At 42.9% G+C, this 17,350-nt stretch overlaps 1 protein-coding gene across 1 annotated transcript in view; it reads right to left on the minus strand.

The window, feature by feature from the left end:
- Nucleotides 1-2,303: 2,303 nt before the first annotated feature.
- The window catches only part of psmd1 (proteasome 26S subunit, non-ATPase 1), a 33,501-nt gene continuing 18,454 nt past the window's right edge, over nt 2,304-17,350 (minus strand). Inside the window, exons 17-25 of the mRNA XM_080473492.1 lie at nt 15,445-15,559; nt 12,083-12,199; nt 11,178-11,280; nt 7,667-7,836; nt 6,232-6,324; nt 5,857-5,943; nt 4,776-4,955; nt 3,725-3,873; nt 2,304-2,503 (exon numbers count right to left, since the gene is read on the minus strand). Coding sequence (XP_080329618.1) covers nt 3,727-3,873; nt 4,776-4,955; nt 5,857-5,943; nt 6,232-6,324; nt 7,667-7,836; nt 11,178-11,280; nt 12,083-12,199; nt 15,445-15,559 — 1,012 coding nt within the window. The 3' untranslated portion in view covers nt 2,304-2,503; nt 3,725-3,726. The remainder of the gene's footprint in view (nt 2,504-3,724; nt 3,874-4,775; nt 4,956-5,856; nt 5,944-6,231; nt 6,325-7,666; nt 7,837-11,177; nt 11,281-12,082; nt 12,200-15,444; nt 15,560-17,350) is intronic.

Here is a 17,350-nt window from a genome sequence, read left to right on the forward strand (position 1 = left end):
GTTGTCTGCTCACTCTTCTATACAAACAAAGCCAGAAACTATCGGTCTCCATCGGTCTGTTCCTCTGGTTCTGATTTCCTCCTGCTCGTTACGAACCTCCCCACTAGTCCCTTCTGTAATCTCACCCTGCACATATCTACTGCTGCCAGGTGAAGCATGCTTCTACTTCAGCCTCCTCCGTCTCACTCCCACCGGCTCGAGCCTCCAACACTTTGCTGGAAGAAGCGAGAAGTGATGGAGAGCTCAGCTGTGCTCTTCAGAGAGGAGCTGCTTTGTGGTCTGCTGTTAGATCTTCAGCAGGAAAGGAATGAGGACGAAGTCGCTCCGTCACAGAACGAAGCATGAAAAGAATGACCAGATGTTCACGACGTATGACACATCGCTCCACCTGCGCCCCACCACCTCGTTTATGATGTGAGGATGCGTCATAAACTACTTCTAACCGCAAATGTATCTGTCAAATCCCAGCCCTAAGAACAGTAGAAACATCCTCCACCACTCGGGCCGGTGTCGAGACAAAGGTCAAACATTTTTAAATGGAAGGATCAAAGAACTTTAACATCGACATCAAAGCTCAAATGATTAACTCTGAATTTTAAAAACTCATGTCCAGAATCCCTTTTTTTAAAGGAGGGGTTTTAAGCAGGAATAAATTAAAACTCACCTCCTCATGATGCAACGTTCCCAATTTAAAAACAAATCACTAAATCATATGATACATTATATCTAACAATGACAGCCATTTGTTTGATGTGAGTCACTTGAGGAAACATAAATTAAAACTGTACGGTCTCTGGCAGTTGGACCAGGGCCTGTGTTATTTATTGCTGTTAGTATATAAACGTAGTGATCTGTTGATGGACCACAACAAACAGCAGCGACTGCAGAGTGGATAGAGTTTTATTGGTCTCCAGTGAGACTCCCCGGGAATGTGCAGGGAGGAACCGATTAGACGAGACGTCTGGCCACGGTGGACCTCGTACCGGATCCCCGATGGGAGTGGACGAGCGGCAAATCATCTCCACCGACTGCCGACTTCACAGCCGAGGCGTTTTTTTCCACCAGCCCGACGCGCTGAAAACTGAACGAGTGGCATTCCAGCACACTTCATGCGGAAAACAACTGCCTGTTGTCGTTTCCAAACCACTTTTCCACACCGGGCCTCGTTCAGCAGATAGAATCATTAAATAAAGAAATACTGGCCACTTGAAGATGATAAATCTGATCTGGGGGCCGACGACCAAAAACCACAAGAAAATCAAATAAAATTCTTCTGCAGGCCCGAGTCCGTTCAGAGTTTTCATCTTGAATCGTGCAAAGCTTTTAGGAGGAGAGGATGATCATCAGAATTATAGCAAACATGTGGGAGCAGCTTAATAATCAGAGATAAGATGCTCCTGGAAAGAAAGAAAGAAAATCTCCTCTGTCCATTCTGATGCATAAACAAAAAGAAGAAATTTCAAATAACAATGTTTGATTCATCAAAACTTCTTATAGCTTTTGTGGGATTGACAAGGTGCTTCAGAAGGAAATGGCTTCCGTCACACCGTTGATCACATTCACACTCCAGTGGAGGTGGCTGGAACGCAGGGCGCTCGCTCCAGCAGTTTGGGGGTTCAGGGTCTTGCTCAAGGACACTCCGAGGTGAGGAGAAGACGAGGAAGCGGACCTGCAACCTTCTGATCGGGAGATGACCTGCTCTACTAACTGAGCCACAATTTAACCCATAAAGCTTGAGACGAGTGATGAAGGATTACTACTTAGATGACCTGAGGGAAGTTTCCTCTAAAACCAAAGCAGCACATGAACCTTGGTCAGTAGAAGTTGGACGATGGTGAAGCCGTTCAAGTCGTCTGAATGTTTTGGATGTTTAGACACGCAGGAGTTTAATCAGGTGTTTTGAGAACAGACTCTTCCTCATACTGGAGCAGGCGACTCTTCCTCTCAGCTTGGGAGCTCCGCTGCGACGCTCCTGATCCTGCACCTGTTTACCTCCGTTTCTTCACATCCCCCGTTGCTCTCAGTCACTGTCCTCTGCAGCAACGCCGTAACTCAAGATGAGATCAAGCAGATGTCCGCCTCCTCCGCCAAGAATCAAACTTACTGGAGCTGCACCGAAATGGGCCCTGGACCTGGCTGCCGGAGCAGACACTCCTGGTCCTGCCACCCAGCGCTGTTTGGGATTTGTACTGCAGACCGACTGGAGCAGCTGCCGCTGAGTGCTGAAAATGTAAACTTCTTTCAAAGTCTGGGCTGAGAGAGATTCCCTTGATGCAGGCCTGCTGCAAATAAAACACACGTTTTCCCCTCTCTAATATACAGCACTTTTATTGTCAGGACTTTAGAAATAATACAAGATGAGAAAGAAGAAGAGCCCAAACAAGAAGTCAGCACAGGAAACAAATGTGTTAAAAAGGTAGAAGAGGTGGATGGCTGAGCAGTGGGGGGGGGGGGGGGGGGGGGGGGAACCGGACCATCATGCAGGGGTCGCCACTCCAGAGTCCTGGAAGAGAAAAGAAGAGAGAGAATGAATGAGATGATCTCCACACTGATAATCAGTATCAACCTGACCTGCAGTCAAACAACTAGTTAAGTCATTTCCCTGGACTTTAACTTTACATACAGTCAACAGGCCGTTCAGTTTCCTTCAGTTTCAGACTGAAACAGAATCAAAACTGGTTCTGCAGCCCGGAAGCCAAATAGACTCAACCAATCAGGTGAGAGGAGGAGGGACATCATCTACTGGAATGTCACATTGATCCGTCAGCATCCAGTCATAAGTTATGAAACGTTCATGGTTTTAGTTTAGTTATTCAAACTGAATTAACTGAATATTACTTGAACATCTCCTAATTGATTCTCATCATTCATGGATTCCTGTTACAACCTGACAATCTCGTTTCACCTGCAAGTTAAAGAGGTGAAGAAGAAAACAGCTTCAATATTTCAGCCAGTGTTGTAAATCTGAAACACAAAGGGCCACTGGTTTTTAATATTTTCATCTCTGCTGCCTTTATCATTCACGTTTCACTCGGGCCCCGCAGAGGAATAACCGAAGCACAGAGGATCTGATTTGCTCGCTGCCGCCTCGTCGCGTCGTCACACTGGTGTGCCGCCGCTCCGACACAAACACGAGCAGCAGCCGCTGAGCGTCGAGCGTCGAGCGCCGGGCGAGGAGGTTTGTGCTGCGCGCCGGCGTTCAGACGTCGCACTGATGTTTACAATCCTGAGTCCCTGGCGGGTGAAGCCGGGTTGTTAAGAGCAGCACAGACTCACACGGCGTGTCGCTGCACGGTGTCACTCTATGAAAACAGCGGCGTGGCAGAGTTCCAGCCAGAGCGCCGTCAGCGGGTCTGGTTAACCTCCACTGAATGTTCACAGCTGCTCCAACGTGCTGCTGACCACCAGCCTGACCGTCGCTCTGACTCAGCCTCACTAAAGCCCCAGCAGCTTCTGCTTGTAAACGCAAACGTGTGTCGATTCTGTTTGTAAAGGTTTCCGTCTGAAGAAGGTGGAGCAGATCAAGACGCCACAGGTGGGACAGGACGGAGACGAGTGAGATAAACATCAGCTTGGTGAAGTAGTGAATGAATAACGTGTGTGTGTGTGTGTGTGTGTGTGTGTGTGTGTGTGTGTGTGTGTGTGTGTGTGTGTGTGTGTGTGTGTGTGTGTGTGTGTGTGTGTGTGTGTGTGTGTGTGTGTGTGTGTGTGTGTGTGTTCGGACCTTTACTCGTCAATATACTCGAACGGCTCGGGGGCCTCGGGCTCCTGCTCCTCCTCCTCGATTCTGGGGCCGTGAGCCGAGACGGGCTCCACCAGCTCCTCCTCTTCCTCGCTGGTGTCCTTCATGATGATGATCCCGCCTGTGTACAGCTGGTGAGAGGCGGCCAAAGTCAGAGAAGGTTTGAGGGTCAACATCGAGCTGACGGCCTGCATTCACCTCAGTTTCACTTTATTCCGCCTGCGACTCAGAAGAAAAGTGTAAACATATTGATCTGGACTGGTTCTTGGAGGAAGACGAGCTGCGTTAATCACTTTTCTGTCGTGAACTTCTACAAAGTCGTGCGACGTTTTCACGGATTTCGGCCTTCAGAAACGGCTTCCTTTATTTTCAGTGAAGCTTTTTGGACCAAACTCCAAACCTCCAGTTAATAAGAAGAAACTTCCACTTTCATATAATAAATTGTTCAATAAATCTCCGGACCTTGAACAGATGCAAGTCTCCTTCACTTCCTAAACTTTCTTTGGAATAAAAAGCAAAGCCTTAAAAGGAAAGCAGTGTTATAAAACTGAAGTGGAGCAAAGACAGCGTTATGGAACTGAATGACACTCGGACACAAAATCAAACAGTGCTTCGTCTTTACAGGCCTGCAGCGCTGCTGATTGGCCGACTGGACGCCGTCGGGCCGTTTACTGCGGGAAACTGTCAAAGTTTACAGCGAGCGCACCGAGGACCGCGGGACAGGCGCGAGAGGCCGGACCTTCTGGGGGACAAAGTCTCCCAACAAGCCGCTCCCAAAGTCCAAACATTATTTTTAAGTAGAAACTTACAGTTTTACTCGGTTGTACTGCATTATCTGATAGTAAACGTATATTAAACGTAAGTTTCTTAGTCGTAGTTCAGGTATCAGGTATGAAGAGATTGTTGCGAAGAAAACATGTAGATTAAATACATTGAACAGCTTATTTTAATACGACAGGCTCAGGATTTTCAAAAGAAAGCTCCACTCAATACAGAGTCAGAGTCAGAGTCAGACTCAGACAGAGTTACTTACCGGTTTGAAGGGCTGATAGCGGCAGGTCTCCGGCATGATGAGCACTTTGAGCTGAGCGGGCATCACTCTCGCTGGGTTTTCCAGGAGCTGGAAGTTTGGCTCGGCCTCCTTTTTCTTCTCCTTCTCCTTTTCTTCATCCTTTTTCTCCTTCTCCTTCTCCTTTTCCCCCTCCACGACTTCCTGCGAGATAGGAACCGGTGACAAACTTAAACATTTCAGAGGTTAAAAAGTTTAAACAAATAAAGTCAAAGAATAAAAAAATGTATGTATGTATATATATATATATATATAATCAGATATTGTTTTGGAAAAATTACAGATTGTTGTCAATAGTGATCAAAGAAACTGATTTGACAATATTTGACAGTGTTGAGCAGTAATAACTTTATTATTTTTGTTGGTCTGTTAATTTTTGTAACGTTTTCTTTGGTTTCATTTCAAAGGATTTTGGCCTTTTAATGGAACAAAGAATAAAAAAAGCTCGACAGAGCTTTTAGACAATCTAGTTTAACACAATTTAAAAACAAGAGTTGAGCCAGAGATTCTGAACTGTGCGACCCTGTTTCAGTGGGCACCGTCCACCTCGGCGGGTAAATAGAATGAAAAGGCGGCGATGTGACGTTTCCAGACTCGTCTCTCAGCAGCAGAGGGGAGGTGTAGCGTGGGGCGGGGGGCGGGGGATCAAACCGTGCTCATGGCCAGAGAGGTTGTAATGACAAACATTGCATGTGGGGGAGTGAGAAGAATAAGACCGACATAAAACTACTATGTTTACAGACTTTTATTTTTTATTTTGAGCAGGACCCGTCGTAGGATCTACTGAAGCCAGAGTCACGGAGCACCCAATTCATTTAATCCCTAAAAAACTGCTTCTCTAAACACCGTCGAGAGATCAAAGGATCAAAAAGGTCCTCTTGTTTTAATTTGAGTACAATTACTCTGTGTGGGTGGCCTTTTCAGATTGAATATTACTGCTCATGGTGATAAAACTGCCAACGTAAACTCCTGATGCTCAAAGAACAAAACGTGATAAATTAATGAATTAAAGAACTTTGAAAGGGGAGAGCGAGTTTCCACTCACCACTTCCATCTTTTCCTCCTCTTTCTCCTTCTTCTCCTTCTCCTTCTTCTTGGCTTTGGCGGTGATGGACAGCACAGCGGTGGATACCTGCCACGCACAGAGAAAAGGTTTGTCCACAACATATCAAGAGGTTCTGCAAACATCGGGAAATGTATAAAAACAAGTTGACCACAAAATAAACCTTCGGTTTGAGAAAGGAAGCAGCAAAGGGGGGGGGGGGGGGGGGATTCTCAATAATAAACACGGTGGCGAAGACGATAATGAGCTTTACAGAGAAGGTTTGAAAATCAATACAAAGCGGGATCGTCTTCCCAGAATGAATCTCTTTGTGAAAAAGGAAAGTGAAACATTCTGTTGTGGTGGTTTAGTTCTCACCTTTTCCTTCTCCTTTTCTTTGGGGACCTCGAGCGCCGGTGGGTAGGCGAAGGTGGAGGGCTTGCAGTTGGAGCGGTACTGCACCTTGGGCATCTGAACAGGAAGATGGTCTTTTGTGTTATAAATGTAGAAATTAAGAGATCAAACTTGAGGTAGAGTTGTTGGTTGTTGTCTTGTTTCCAGCAGCAGTTTAAACTCTTGGTTTTAGGAACAAAGGGTTCAAACTGAAACGAGACGGTGCTCCAGCAGGAAAAGTCTGTGAAGAGTTTGAGTTCAGCTGCGTGATTCTAAAAGGAATTTGAATAACGACTGAAAGGTGAATTGAGAATGAGTAAAAGCCAAACACCAGAAAGAAAGGAATGTTTCACAATAAATTTCATGTGTCTTGTTAATCCGTCTGTCAGAGGGCTGCGAGTGCCGACCTGACTCATCTTGTTACCACGGCTACTTCAACAGACCAGGATTCAGTTAAGAATAGGCTCCATTACATTGGACGGAGGATCACTGCGACATAGAGGGTAAAGGGATCGTTACTGAAATACTAGTGAAACACTGAAATCAGACTTAAGTGTAAGTAAAGTTCAGTCTTAGAGGCGACCTTTGTTTTGGTGTTTCTCTAATGGCTGTGGACTAAACCTCATGTGGAAATGAAGACATGCTTTGACAAACAGAAGGTGCCTCCTGTTCAGTCTTTGCTTTCAGTTTGTAAACGCTCCAGAGCTCTGCCGCCGAACAGAACGCACTTTATGCCACGTCGTAATTCGGTCATCCACCTCGAGAATCAGAGGCAGATGAGTGGATTTTATTGTGCGGGGCAGTCTGGTAGTGAGACTCCACGTCTGCTCAACGAGAACAAACAGTATATGAGCAAAACGTTCTTTTCCTGACGGTGAGATGCCTCGTCATTGGAGGCTTTAGACGTCCCACTGCCACACGCTTTTTGAACCACTTCATTCTCACCCACCATCTTGCTTCTGCACTGTCGTAATTGTATCGTAGCTTACAAGCTTTACACCACATATATTCTCCATGGCCTTGTAAAGTTGGGAATGTACAAGACCCACCAGTGGATCAGTGTCCCTGATGTCAGGTGCTGCTGATTCAAATAGCAAAATAGGAGATAAAGTCCATCTATTGTCCCTTGAAGTCGACAATATGTCTCACTGATCCCCTGGCATCGGTGTGCGAGTGGCATGGGGCCAGAATAAGCCTGCAGCCAGGGGAGTCTTGTTATAGAGAGGCTGCTGGTGACAGCTGTTACCAAGACAGAACGGCGAAATACAAACACCCCCAAATGTTATGCCACATAAAAATCAGAAGTAATAACTATACCTAACACAGTTCACACATTAGAAATACGTTATCAGATGTTAACAACTGTATTTGACAAATGTATCGTGTGGTGAATGATAATTTGACACGGGTTGGTACCCACCTTGAGGTCTTTATTCAGGCCGATTATGGCGGTTGGTGTGAAGGCCAGCGACAGGAAGTGAGAGAGAGGGAACCAGAACCAGAACTGGGTGAAGACCAGCAGGCCGACCACCGAAGGCATGTGAGTGTGACCCGTTCTGGACTGGAGGGAGATGGTAACATTACGGCCGCCTGAACAACAAAAAGCAGCAAAGTCAGTTTCAGTGTTTCAGTGTCCCACAAGGACTAAATTACACAGCAATTCAAGTCTACGCAATGAATTCATTGAAAACAATTCTGGAGTTCAAAAATAAAATAAAATCTAAGAGTAAATAACGGCTATTTTAGTAAAGATAAAACTGTATAGTGAAAGAATGAATGCATCTTGAGGTGTTCAGGTTAAATAGGCACAAAACGATTCCTATCTCACGTGTGCATTAAATTGCAAAACACAGCATGTGTCCGTCCAAAAGCACACTGCTTGTAGGAAGTGATCGATTACACAATTTTAAAATACCAGTTGTAGATCTTTTTACCGTATTTAAAGCCAAATTAAAAAGGTCGGCAAAGATTAGGATTCGCTGCCAAATGCAAAATGGCTAGTTTATGTCAGCTTTAGAGTAATGTCTTATCAGTGACACAGCATGATGCTACACAACATACAGATGTGTGATGAGAGGATATTCTAGATGAATTGCAGGAATTTCATGCTCATGGTGAATCAGGTCAAATGATATAAAGTATAAGGAGAGTGGTGAAGTCATGCGTGTTGAAAAATGGTTTGGTAATCAGTGTCAACCAGGGTTCACAGCAGAACGATTAAGAAGTGAACTATTTCAACAAAAAGAACAATGGAGATGGTGAAATGCTTTCATTATGATTTATCACCAATTGTGAACAATGTCTGGACTGCGTGGCATAGAAATTATTTGAAGGGAGTGTTGGGATAATGAGGATAGGATGTTCACCACCCTTTGACTTCAACCTGAACTGGTCACTTGAGGGAGGATCTGAATCACAGGAACAAGTTCGCCAGTCCAATACCATGGAACGCATTGTCTCCTGCATTTACAAAGAGTCTCGCTCATTATCCTCAGAGCTGAACTCCACAGAAGGTTAATGCCAAATGAGGGCGACGGCTGGACCTTGAAATAAAACATTTCAGTAAAAGAAATCATTTTATAGTTGATATGATTTTATATCATATATTTCCAGACCAATAGGATCTCATCTTGTGTCCATGATGATCACTGCACACTGACGGATGTCCGAGTTATACTGTAGTGATTTTATGAGCTTATTAATTAGCTCATGAATTTAAAATGAATGAATTCAAAGAAGTTTTGCAGCAACCCTACAAAAGGTGTGTGTGTGTGTGTGTGTGTGTGTGTGTGTGTGTGTGTGTGTGTGTGTGTGTGTGTGTGTGTGTGTGTGTGTGTGTGTGTGTGTGTGTGTGTGTGTGTGGCAAGTAGAGGAAATGGTTTCAAGAAAGCAAATTTAAATATCTCAGTTCCTGCAAAGGAAACGTGAGTTTCTAATTATCATGAAAGTCAAATAACTTCCCTTGTAAGGAAAAGCTGTGTTAGCTGTACAATCTATTCTCTACAGGGAATTCATGTACAAAGATGTGTAAAAGAAGGTGATACACCACAGTGGAGAGTGTAACTTGTAGCATGAGGAGGGAATGGAGACTCCTTCAGTCTTGATGGGACAGACAACAGGAGGCACAGTGGAGGACAGACGGTGAAGTAGGACGAGAGGAAGGGAGGCAACTGGGAGGAACTGGCCTCTTGTCGACGATAAAAATAAAGAACTTTTGTTTCAATGCTAAGGTTACTAGGAGTTGTCCTTTAAGCTAAAAAAAGACATCAGCCAGCACAATACCATTTAAATCATCCACTGCTATCTTGTTTTGAAGTCTTTTTGATTTTGGGTCAGAGTAAAGATTTAATGTTTGACACATGAACCAGTGCTCTAAATGCACCGGTCCCACAGCCCAAACACTGGCCTCAATGAGCTCCCAGCTCGCTGCTTCAACCACATACTGCTTGAGAGAGTCTCTTGAATATTTGAGAATGGTTGAGTGCACTTGACTAACAGGTTGTGCCACCCACCCACATTTTGTTTTGCCAGCTTTCAGGTTGGTGAGCCAATTTTCATTCCATGCAGTAGGTAAGGGAGGTGCTGGGGCCACCTAAAAGACCCTCAGAGGTGTAATGTGACTACACCAACAACCAAGCAGCCTGAAGACAAAAACATCTCAACAACAAGCAGGACATGGCTCACTGCAGCAAGAGTAAAATTAACTAATTAATGGCCTTGTATCAATTAGAGAGAGAAAGCATGTAAATGGGGCTTGAACATGCTGGGCGAGAGAGCAAGACATGGAGACGGAGAGCAAGAGAACGACATTTCCTGGATAATGAGCACCAGTGTTTGTAAAACCGGGCTCTAATCACTTCCGCCAGTCAAATCAAATACAATCAGCCCTGCACCTCAAACACAATGACCTCCGAGTAGCAGCATATTTAAGCTTTCATGTTGCATGAGTGTCTGAAAGTGTGTGTGTGTGTGTGTGTGTGTGTGTGTGTGTGTGTGTGTGTGTGTGTGTGTGTGTGTGTGTGTGTGTACTGGAAACAGCTGGAAGAAGAGCTGGGAGTCTGTATGTGAACTGAGTAACGATCAATATTCTCAATGGACTTGTACAGCTTGTTGTGCTAGATTGAGCACATGATGGAACACCTGTCCATCATCACGAACAGCTGAACTACTCAGAGCAAATTAACCATGAGGGAGCAATGGAGGATGGGCAGAGTTAATCAGGTGACACTGTTATGACTAATGAAAATCCCTCATAATTCATAATAACTCAAATCCTGTCACATGATGGTGCAAATTCTTGAAAAAGGCTTCACTTTGTTTAATCTACAACATCTGGTAGTGTATTTAGACAGCAGTGTGTAAACTTAGCTGGTTTCTTTCTGGCTCAGCACATGAGGTTTTGTGTTAAGGGCTAGAAAATGCGTTTTCGGTTCAGCCTACAGAGGGACGGAGCATACATTCAAATGTAGGTGTGTGAGTGGGAGTTGCTCTCTGTGTGATGATGTGCAGCTCTCCTGGACCTCACACACACACAAACACAGGCGGCTTGCTTGTGTCCACAAACACCCCGCACAGACACACAAACACAGAAACCATCAGAAAAACAGAAATCACAAGCGGGGGACCGGCGAGAGCAGAGCAGAGGGTGGACCGCCTGGCATTAATGCACCTTAGCATGATCGCTTCCAGAGTCATGGTGCACGGGTGGTCAGCCAAAGAGCGTAAAGCAACTCCCATTACGGTGTGCGCACAACACACCCACAGAACATTTAGAGCTTTTCAACTTGTTTTACAGAGTAATTTAGAATTACACGACTTTTTGCATTTCCCTGGAGTAGACCGTCTGATACATGTAAGACCACATGCTGATTTGATCTCCTTTTTAGTGAAAGACCTGAATGAACCAAATGCATTTCTGCTTGTAGACTCACCTGCATCAAGGATTCCCTGAGCAAGGATGGCACCAAACTTGGCCATCACGTCATCATGCTTGTCATTGATCACCTTTGAATAAAGCTGCCGGAACTGGTTCACCTAAAGTTAACAAGAGTCAAGAATTACATCGTATCTCTACAATTAAATATTCTGTCAACAGTGTATTCACAGCGACAAGAGCATTGAGCATTGCCACACCCATGTGGCCAGACAATGCCCTAAACACTGATTGTACATTGTTCACCTCGGCATTTAGACACATTTTCAATTATCAACCAACTGGATCCTTTAGCCTCCCGAAACTATAGGAAGGTATGTAGCACAGCTGCAAATTACAAACCGCGAGGAGGGAAAAATAAATTAATCGATGGTCCACTCTCTGAATAATCTCCCACTTGCACAATCTTGCATTGCGCCTTGAGCTTCAGGCTATGCTGGTGTACAGTGCAGTGAAAAGTCTCTGCAAATGTGTGTGGTATTTCCTAACTGTTTACGACGTAGTAAGAGGAACTTAAAGGGTGAGTGCCTGCAGATATGCCTGTACTAGTCACTCTCAGAGTCCTGACAGACTTTTTTCCTTGTCTGTTCACATTTGTGATGCTTTCTGCTTTCAGTCAAGACTTTCCGTTGTTTCTTTCCTTTTCACTGTTTACTCTGCAAAAGCTCTGGTCTCTGTGCCATTAAGCATCATTTAGTAGTCACTGAACAATGTAGCAAATATCTAACAGACAACATGACAAATGCCAGATCAGTATTGTTCTGTACTCGGCAGCATTTCTTCTGCGCCACAGTGGTTTACGTTCAAATGGAAATACCTCTGCTGTTTTATAGCTGTACGCGAGGGTCAGGACCAACTGTCTGATCAAAGCTGTCGGCTATGAGGCCAATTTCATGCACTCACCTTGGGACATGTGACTTCAGTTTGCTGGATCATGATGAGGGCAGATGCGATGAGGGCTCCCTGTCTCACATAATTCACTGGGTCGTTAGTCATGGGCTCCAGAAGATTAATGGCCTCCTGTGAAGAGGGTGGCAGATAAGTTGAAAATTAATCTTTATATGGTCATTTCGGTGCTATAAGGTGGCGAGAATGTTTAAAAAAAACCCACATTAAAATAGTCCTCGCCATGCAGACATGATTTTATTATTGAAATTTAATACAATGAACACTTAAAGAGATCAGCTATTCTTTCTACCATTTACCACAAAATAGTAAATCCACTAACTGTAAAAAAAAACTAAAGAAAAGAAAAGAAAAAAAGAAGTAATTAATTAGCTGATAATTGGACATAAGACCTCTGAGGACATACATGAGTTAAACAGCTGAATGATGAGCTGTCTGACTATTGGCAGAATGACACAAAGGACACAAGTGACTTTTACAGTTGTTTCTTCTGATTTATACATCAGTACTGTGCAGAACGCGCATGTTGCGAGCCAGCTGAAACTTTTAGAAGTGGCTCCAAGTCTGAACCCCCTTCAGCTCGCTGGATGAGGTACACCAATTGTAACCATCATTTTAAACAGAAAATATGAACTGATAAACATTTTGTGTAAATCTCATGTTTCATTGGATACAAAGTGATGCTATAAATGCCATTTCTTTCCCTTTTTATTGATTTCAAACAGGTTATTTTCCTGTCGCAACTAAAAAGAATTTCTTAAGAAGCTTGTGGTTAATGTACCAACTTCCATGTTTTATTTTTTTCCAGATTCCAGAAGCCTCCCAAAAGACTTACAACTCATGATAGAAAGAAAATGGCCAAGAAAACCTGATAGTGGGAACTGAAGTAGCTCAGTTCAGTTCTTGTTTGAAATGAAATGTACTGTTTTAGTTTCCCTCACTTTAGCGCACAGTCCATTTTCAAAGAGTGCTGACCCTGTTTACATAAGCATCCCCTATGTGAAATATAATTCCAGCTTCACGACTGAGTCAACAGTTGCTCCTACTAGAGAGTTGACTAAACATGACCATGTGAAATACAAAATGACAAGGTGAGCTCATCTCGTGGAAGCCTGGCCCACACCTAATCCGCAATCTTGACCTTTTACACAAAAAGAAGTTACAAAAACAGTGTCAAATCTCAATGTTGGATATTTTGGTCCTGTGTGACACGATAAATGGATTTCATTTAGATCATGCCATTTCTTTTTTTTTTTACAGCTCCAGTAGTCCCATTCACTTCAGCATATTGACAGGGGATTAAACCTTCAACCTTGTGACTGAAAGACAACCTAATCAACCAACTGAGACCCAATATATTAGACGCTATACTCACGTCATATATTATGGAGAAAACTAACTCGCCCGCATTGATAAAATTAACAGTGACTTACTTGCAAAATTTAAGAAAAGGTGAACATTTAATCACACTGATCCAGTGTACACCAGAAAATAAAACAGAAGCTCCTTAAATCTGACATCTCAAAATCTATTTTCACGTGCGTCGGCATAAAATTATATGGTTTGCTCACTCTTTAATAGCTTTCCATTCGACACTGAACAGCTGAGTGCAACACGGCCACTATAGCTTGTTGATAATTACCTTTCCTGTATTCAGCCAGAGTCAACCAGACCTCACAAATTAATAACATTAATGTCATCCATATCTGGTTGCCGCTGACAACAGAGCAACAATCTGTCTCCTCCCATGATAACTGTGACGGATGGAGTGAAGAAGAACCACATCTTCTGCTTTTTATTTCTACTCCCTCCTCTGTCCTCAGGCCAGTACATCATTTTTACTTTTCTTTCTGCTGAACAGTAATGGCTGTAACCGACACCAACAGACTCAGAAAGAGGCGTCAGCTCTGCCGAGCAAAGAGAAACAAACTAGAATGATGACAGTGGAGGTAAAATAAACCACGTTTCATCTGTGCTTTTGGCTCAACCGGCTGAGACAGCCGCGTACCAAGATGATCACTCGGCGTGTAAAGCCAAACACTAGTCGACCACATCCTGTCTATGATGGGTTGTTGGAAGGGGGGTTAATAGAGGGTACTTACTGTCAGACCCAATCAGCAGAGCAGGTTGGTTGCTTAAGATCATGTTAATCTACATGCTTAGAGTTTGTGCCTCAATGCCCAAAATGACTGTGAAATTAGACTCGATTCAGCAAAACTGAAAACTGGCTTGATGCTTGTGTAAATAAATGGAAATGTGGAGAACACATTTGACCACGAGATAATTTCGATTTTTAATACACAGTTATAAAAACAGTATCATATGACAAGTTTACTGAAACAATGAAATGTTTCTTGCGAGTCTGCTTGGTGTTTAACATTACATTTCCACACATAATTCTCTGTGAATAATGTTTCCATGCAATTCAATAAACAAACTCAACAGTTGTTTTTCTATTTTGAATCTCATTATGGCACTACGACAACATAAACAGACTGCAGGAATGGTCAAAACATTTTTGTCCTGCTGGCTTTTGTTCTTTTCGGCACACAGCAGATTACGTCCTGTAAACAAATACCAACGCCAAAGTGTGAATGATGGCAAAAAGCATGTTGGCCACCTAAATAAGGGACCCAGTTATCTTGACACCATCATCACACTCACTGTGCTGGAGGGGCTTACACCGGAAAAATCAAGCAAGCTGAGCAGGTCGGTAGCAAGTGTCGGCTTGATCTGGTCCACATTAACAACCTTAGTGCTCCAACACAGTGGAATGAGCCATGATTAGGTTGGTCAGTCAACAGAACACAACAGAGAGGTCAAGAGGCTGACAGATTCCAAGACTGTCTTATTTACTCTGGTAACACTAAAGCCTGTGAAACATCCTGATCCAAGTTGGCACATTCACCAAACCTGAATTTGTATTGAAATCCTTATTAAGATCAACAAGTGAATACCGAAAACCTCTTTTGAGCAGCGTAACCTGTACTTCTGTATTGTTTTTATTGAGACAAATCATTAAAAATCAATATCCCTGATGTCAGGGATGAATATGAATATCATCATGCTGCAACTCACAATTTTATATATTGGGCAGAAACAGACTTTGAAGATAAAGCAAATTCTTGAATACTGGTTGGAGCTTTACTTCACTGAGGAGAAAAGTATTTATTTCATCACTGTTTCTCCTGTTCATTACCTTTTCAGTAAAGTCTACCATTAACATAGACAGAACACACTTAAGCTTCATTGATATTGCGAGCGATTGCAATGAGTTTTTTCAGTGGTAGTTCTGCACCAAAAAGATAGAAGCTGGGCCAAATACAGTTTTGAGTAAACTGGAAAAAATAAGAACTCACCTTGTTGCCTGTCCCAGCACAGCATATTCCAAGAGCCATAGCAGCCCCACAGCGCACATGAGGATTGTAGCTCTCTGACAAAAGAGACACCACACTGGGGCACTGCTCCGGGGTCCTTAGAAAAACAGAGAAAGAAAATAAGAGAAGAGACATTTATAAGTTTGCAAGAGGCTTTTTGACTATCAAGCTGAAGGATAAAGGGAATTAATGTGATTGACATAAAATAGTTTGAGGTAATATGCCGTCATATGAACCAAGTTACTAATCTTTAAAACTGGCAGGGATTTGTAGGTTGTGGCACACATTTTTAATTCACCATGTTTTAACACCACAGTTGCAGCGTCTTTGAGAAGGATATTGTAGACTCACACTATAAAAACAAAGGGAACAAGACAATGTTGAATGAAAGCGTATGTGGAAATTAGATGTTGGGTTTTGGCTCATAATTAGTAGAACTCATCACACTGAGAGAAAATCTGTTGGCGGTGTGGTGATGTGGAAAAGAAAGCCCAGATGTCTGAGAGCCAAACCATTTCAAATCCTTGGCTCGGGACATGTTTGCTAATATGTCAATGAAAAGCACATTAAGATGTGCTAATTAGAAAATACAAATGAATCAGTTTATTTCAATGGAAAGAACTAAGATTATAGAGTATGCAACCATAGTTGTAAAATTCAATTATAAATGCTTATAGAAAAAGATCTGCCAACTATGTGCACTTTTGACTCAATGAACAATTTCTCATTCATGAACCACATGTAATCATGTGCAACTCCAAGGAAATTGATGGTGCCGATTGAAAGAAAAAAATGCAGAAGCGAGGAAAGAACACATCCTTACCGCTTTGGATAAAAGAACCTTTACCAGGAAAGTGTGAATGTGAACTATGTTGTGGGTTTCAATGAATTGCTTTCGAGAATTTTCTGCAGGTATAACACTCGGGCAAACAAGATATATTATGCACACTTATGAAATTATCTGTCCCATACCAAGAATTGGACAATTTCCAAGAGAAAGTGTTGATAACGCCAGCAAAGTTAGATTGAATAGGTCAATGACTGCAAACCTGCATGACTCCAAAAGTTTATTTTGAAAAAGAGGAGAAACGTCTGCATATTGACATAACACTGGTGCAGTTTGAACAGTTGCTTTCTTTTGTTTGTTACAATGAAAGAGTAGAGGATCCATCAGTACAAGTAAAGGTGAGAACTGTGAAGCCAAAAATTGCCCTCAGCTAAGTTTACCTTGTAACCAGTCAGTAATTAGCCTCGTCAAACTTCTCTCAGCAGGAAAAGAAAAATAGAATATCTCCACAGGGTAGACACAACTGTGTAACAGAAACTAACTTTTTTGGGGGGAAAAAGGTACAAGTGTACAAGGTGTTTATTATTTACAGTATATGGAGGCATGTTCTCACAGAGTGTTTGGTCTGTTTATAATGAGATGCTCAGCTCGGACATAAAAGTGAGGATTTAACAAAACCACACTACGATCATTCTGGTCGAACGCAGACATCTTACAGTCACTTGTTGGAGAGGACACAGAATGTAAAACCTTTGGATGGAACATGTGATTCGAGGCTTTTTGAATTGAAACTGTCCTGATACCCTCTTTGGTGGAGGCTCTTTACTCCCCAACTTCGATTACATGGTTCAAGGTACGTCTGGTGATGAATCGATGGGAATCCGTCTTGGGCGCATCGTTATAAGGTTTTGCAAAGGTAGCACGTTCCCACCTAATTTGTGATATAGACTCTGAAATATACTGGGAATGACAATACCTAGAGGCACAACTGAAAGAGAAAATACTAGGTATTGTTTTTCAGTACAGTTAAATTTCACTTCCCACCACCAAATAGTAGAAAATCTTAAGGCTTATGTTATGGCATGATGCAGTTATTTAGTT

This window comes from Lipophrys pholis (genome assembly GCF_963383615.2).
Source record: "Lipophrys pholis genome assembly, chromosome: 10".
Lineage (NCBI taxonomy): Eukaryota > Metazoa > Chordata > Actinopteri > Blenniiformes > Blenniidae > Lipophrys > Lipophrys pholis.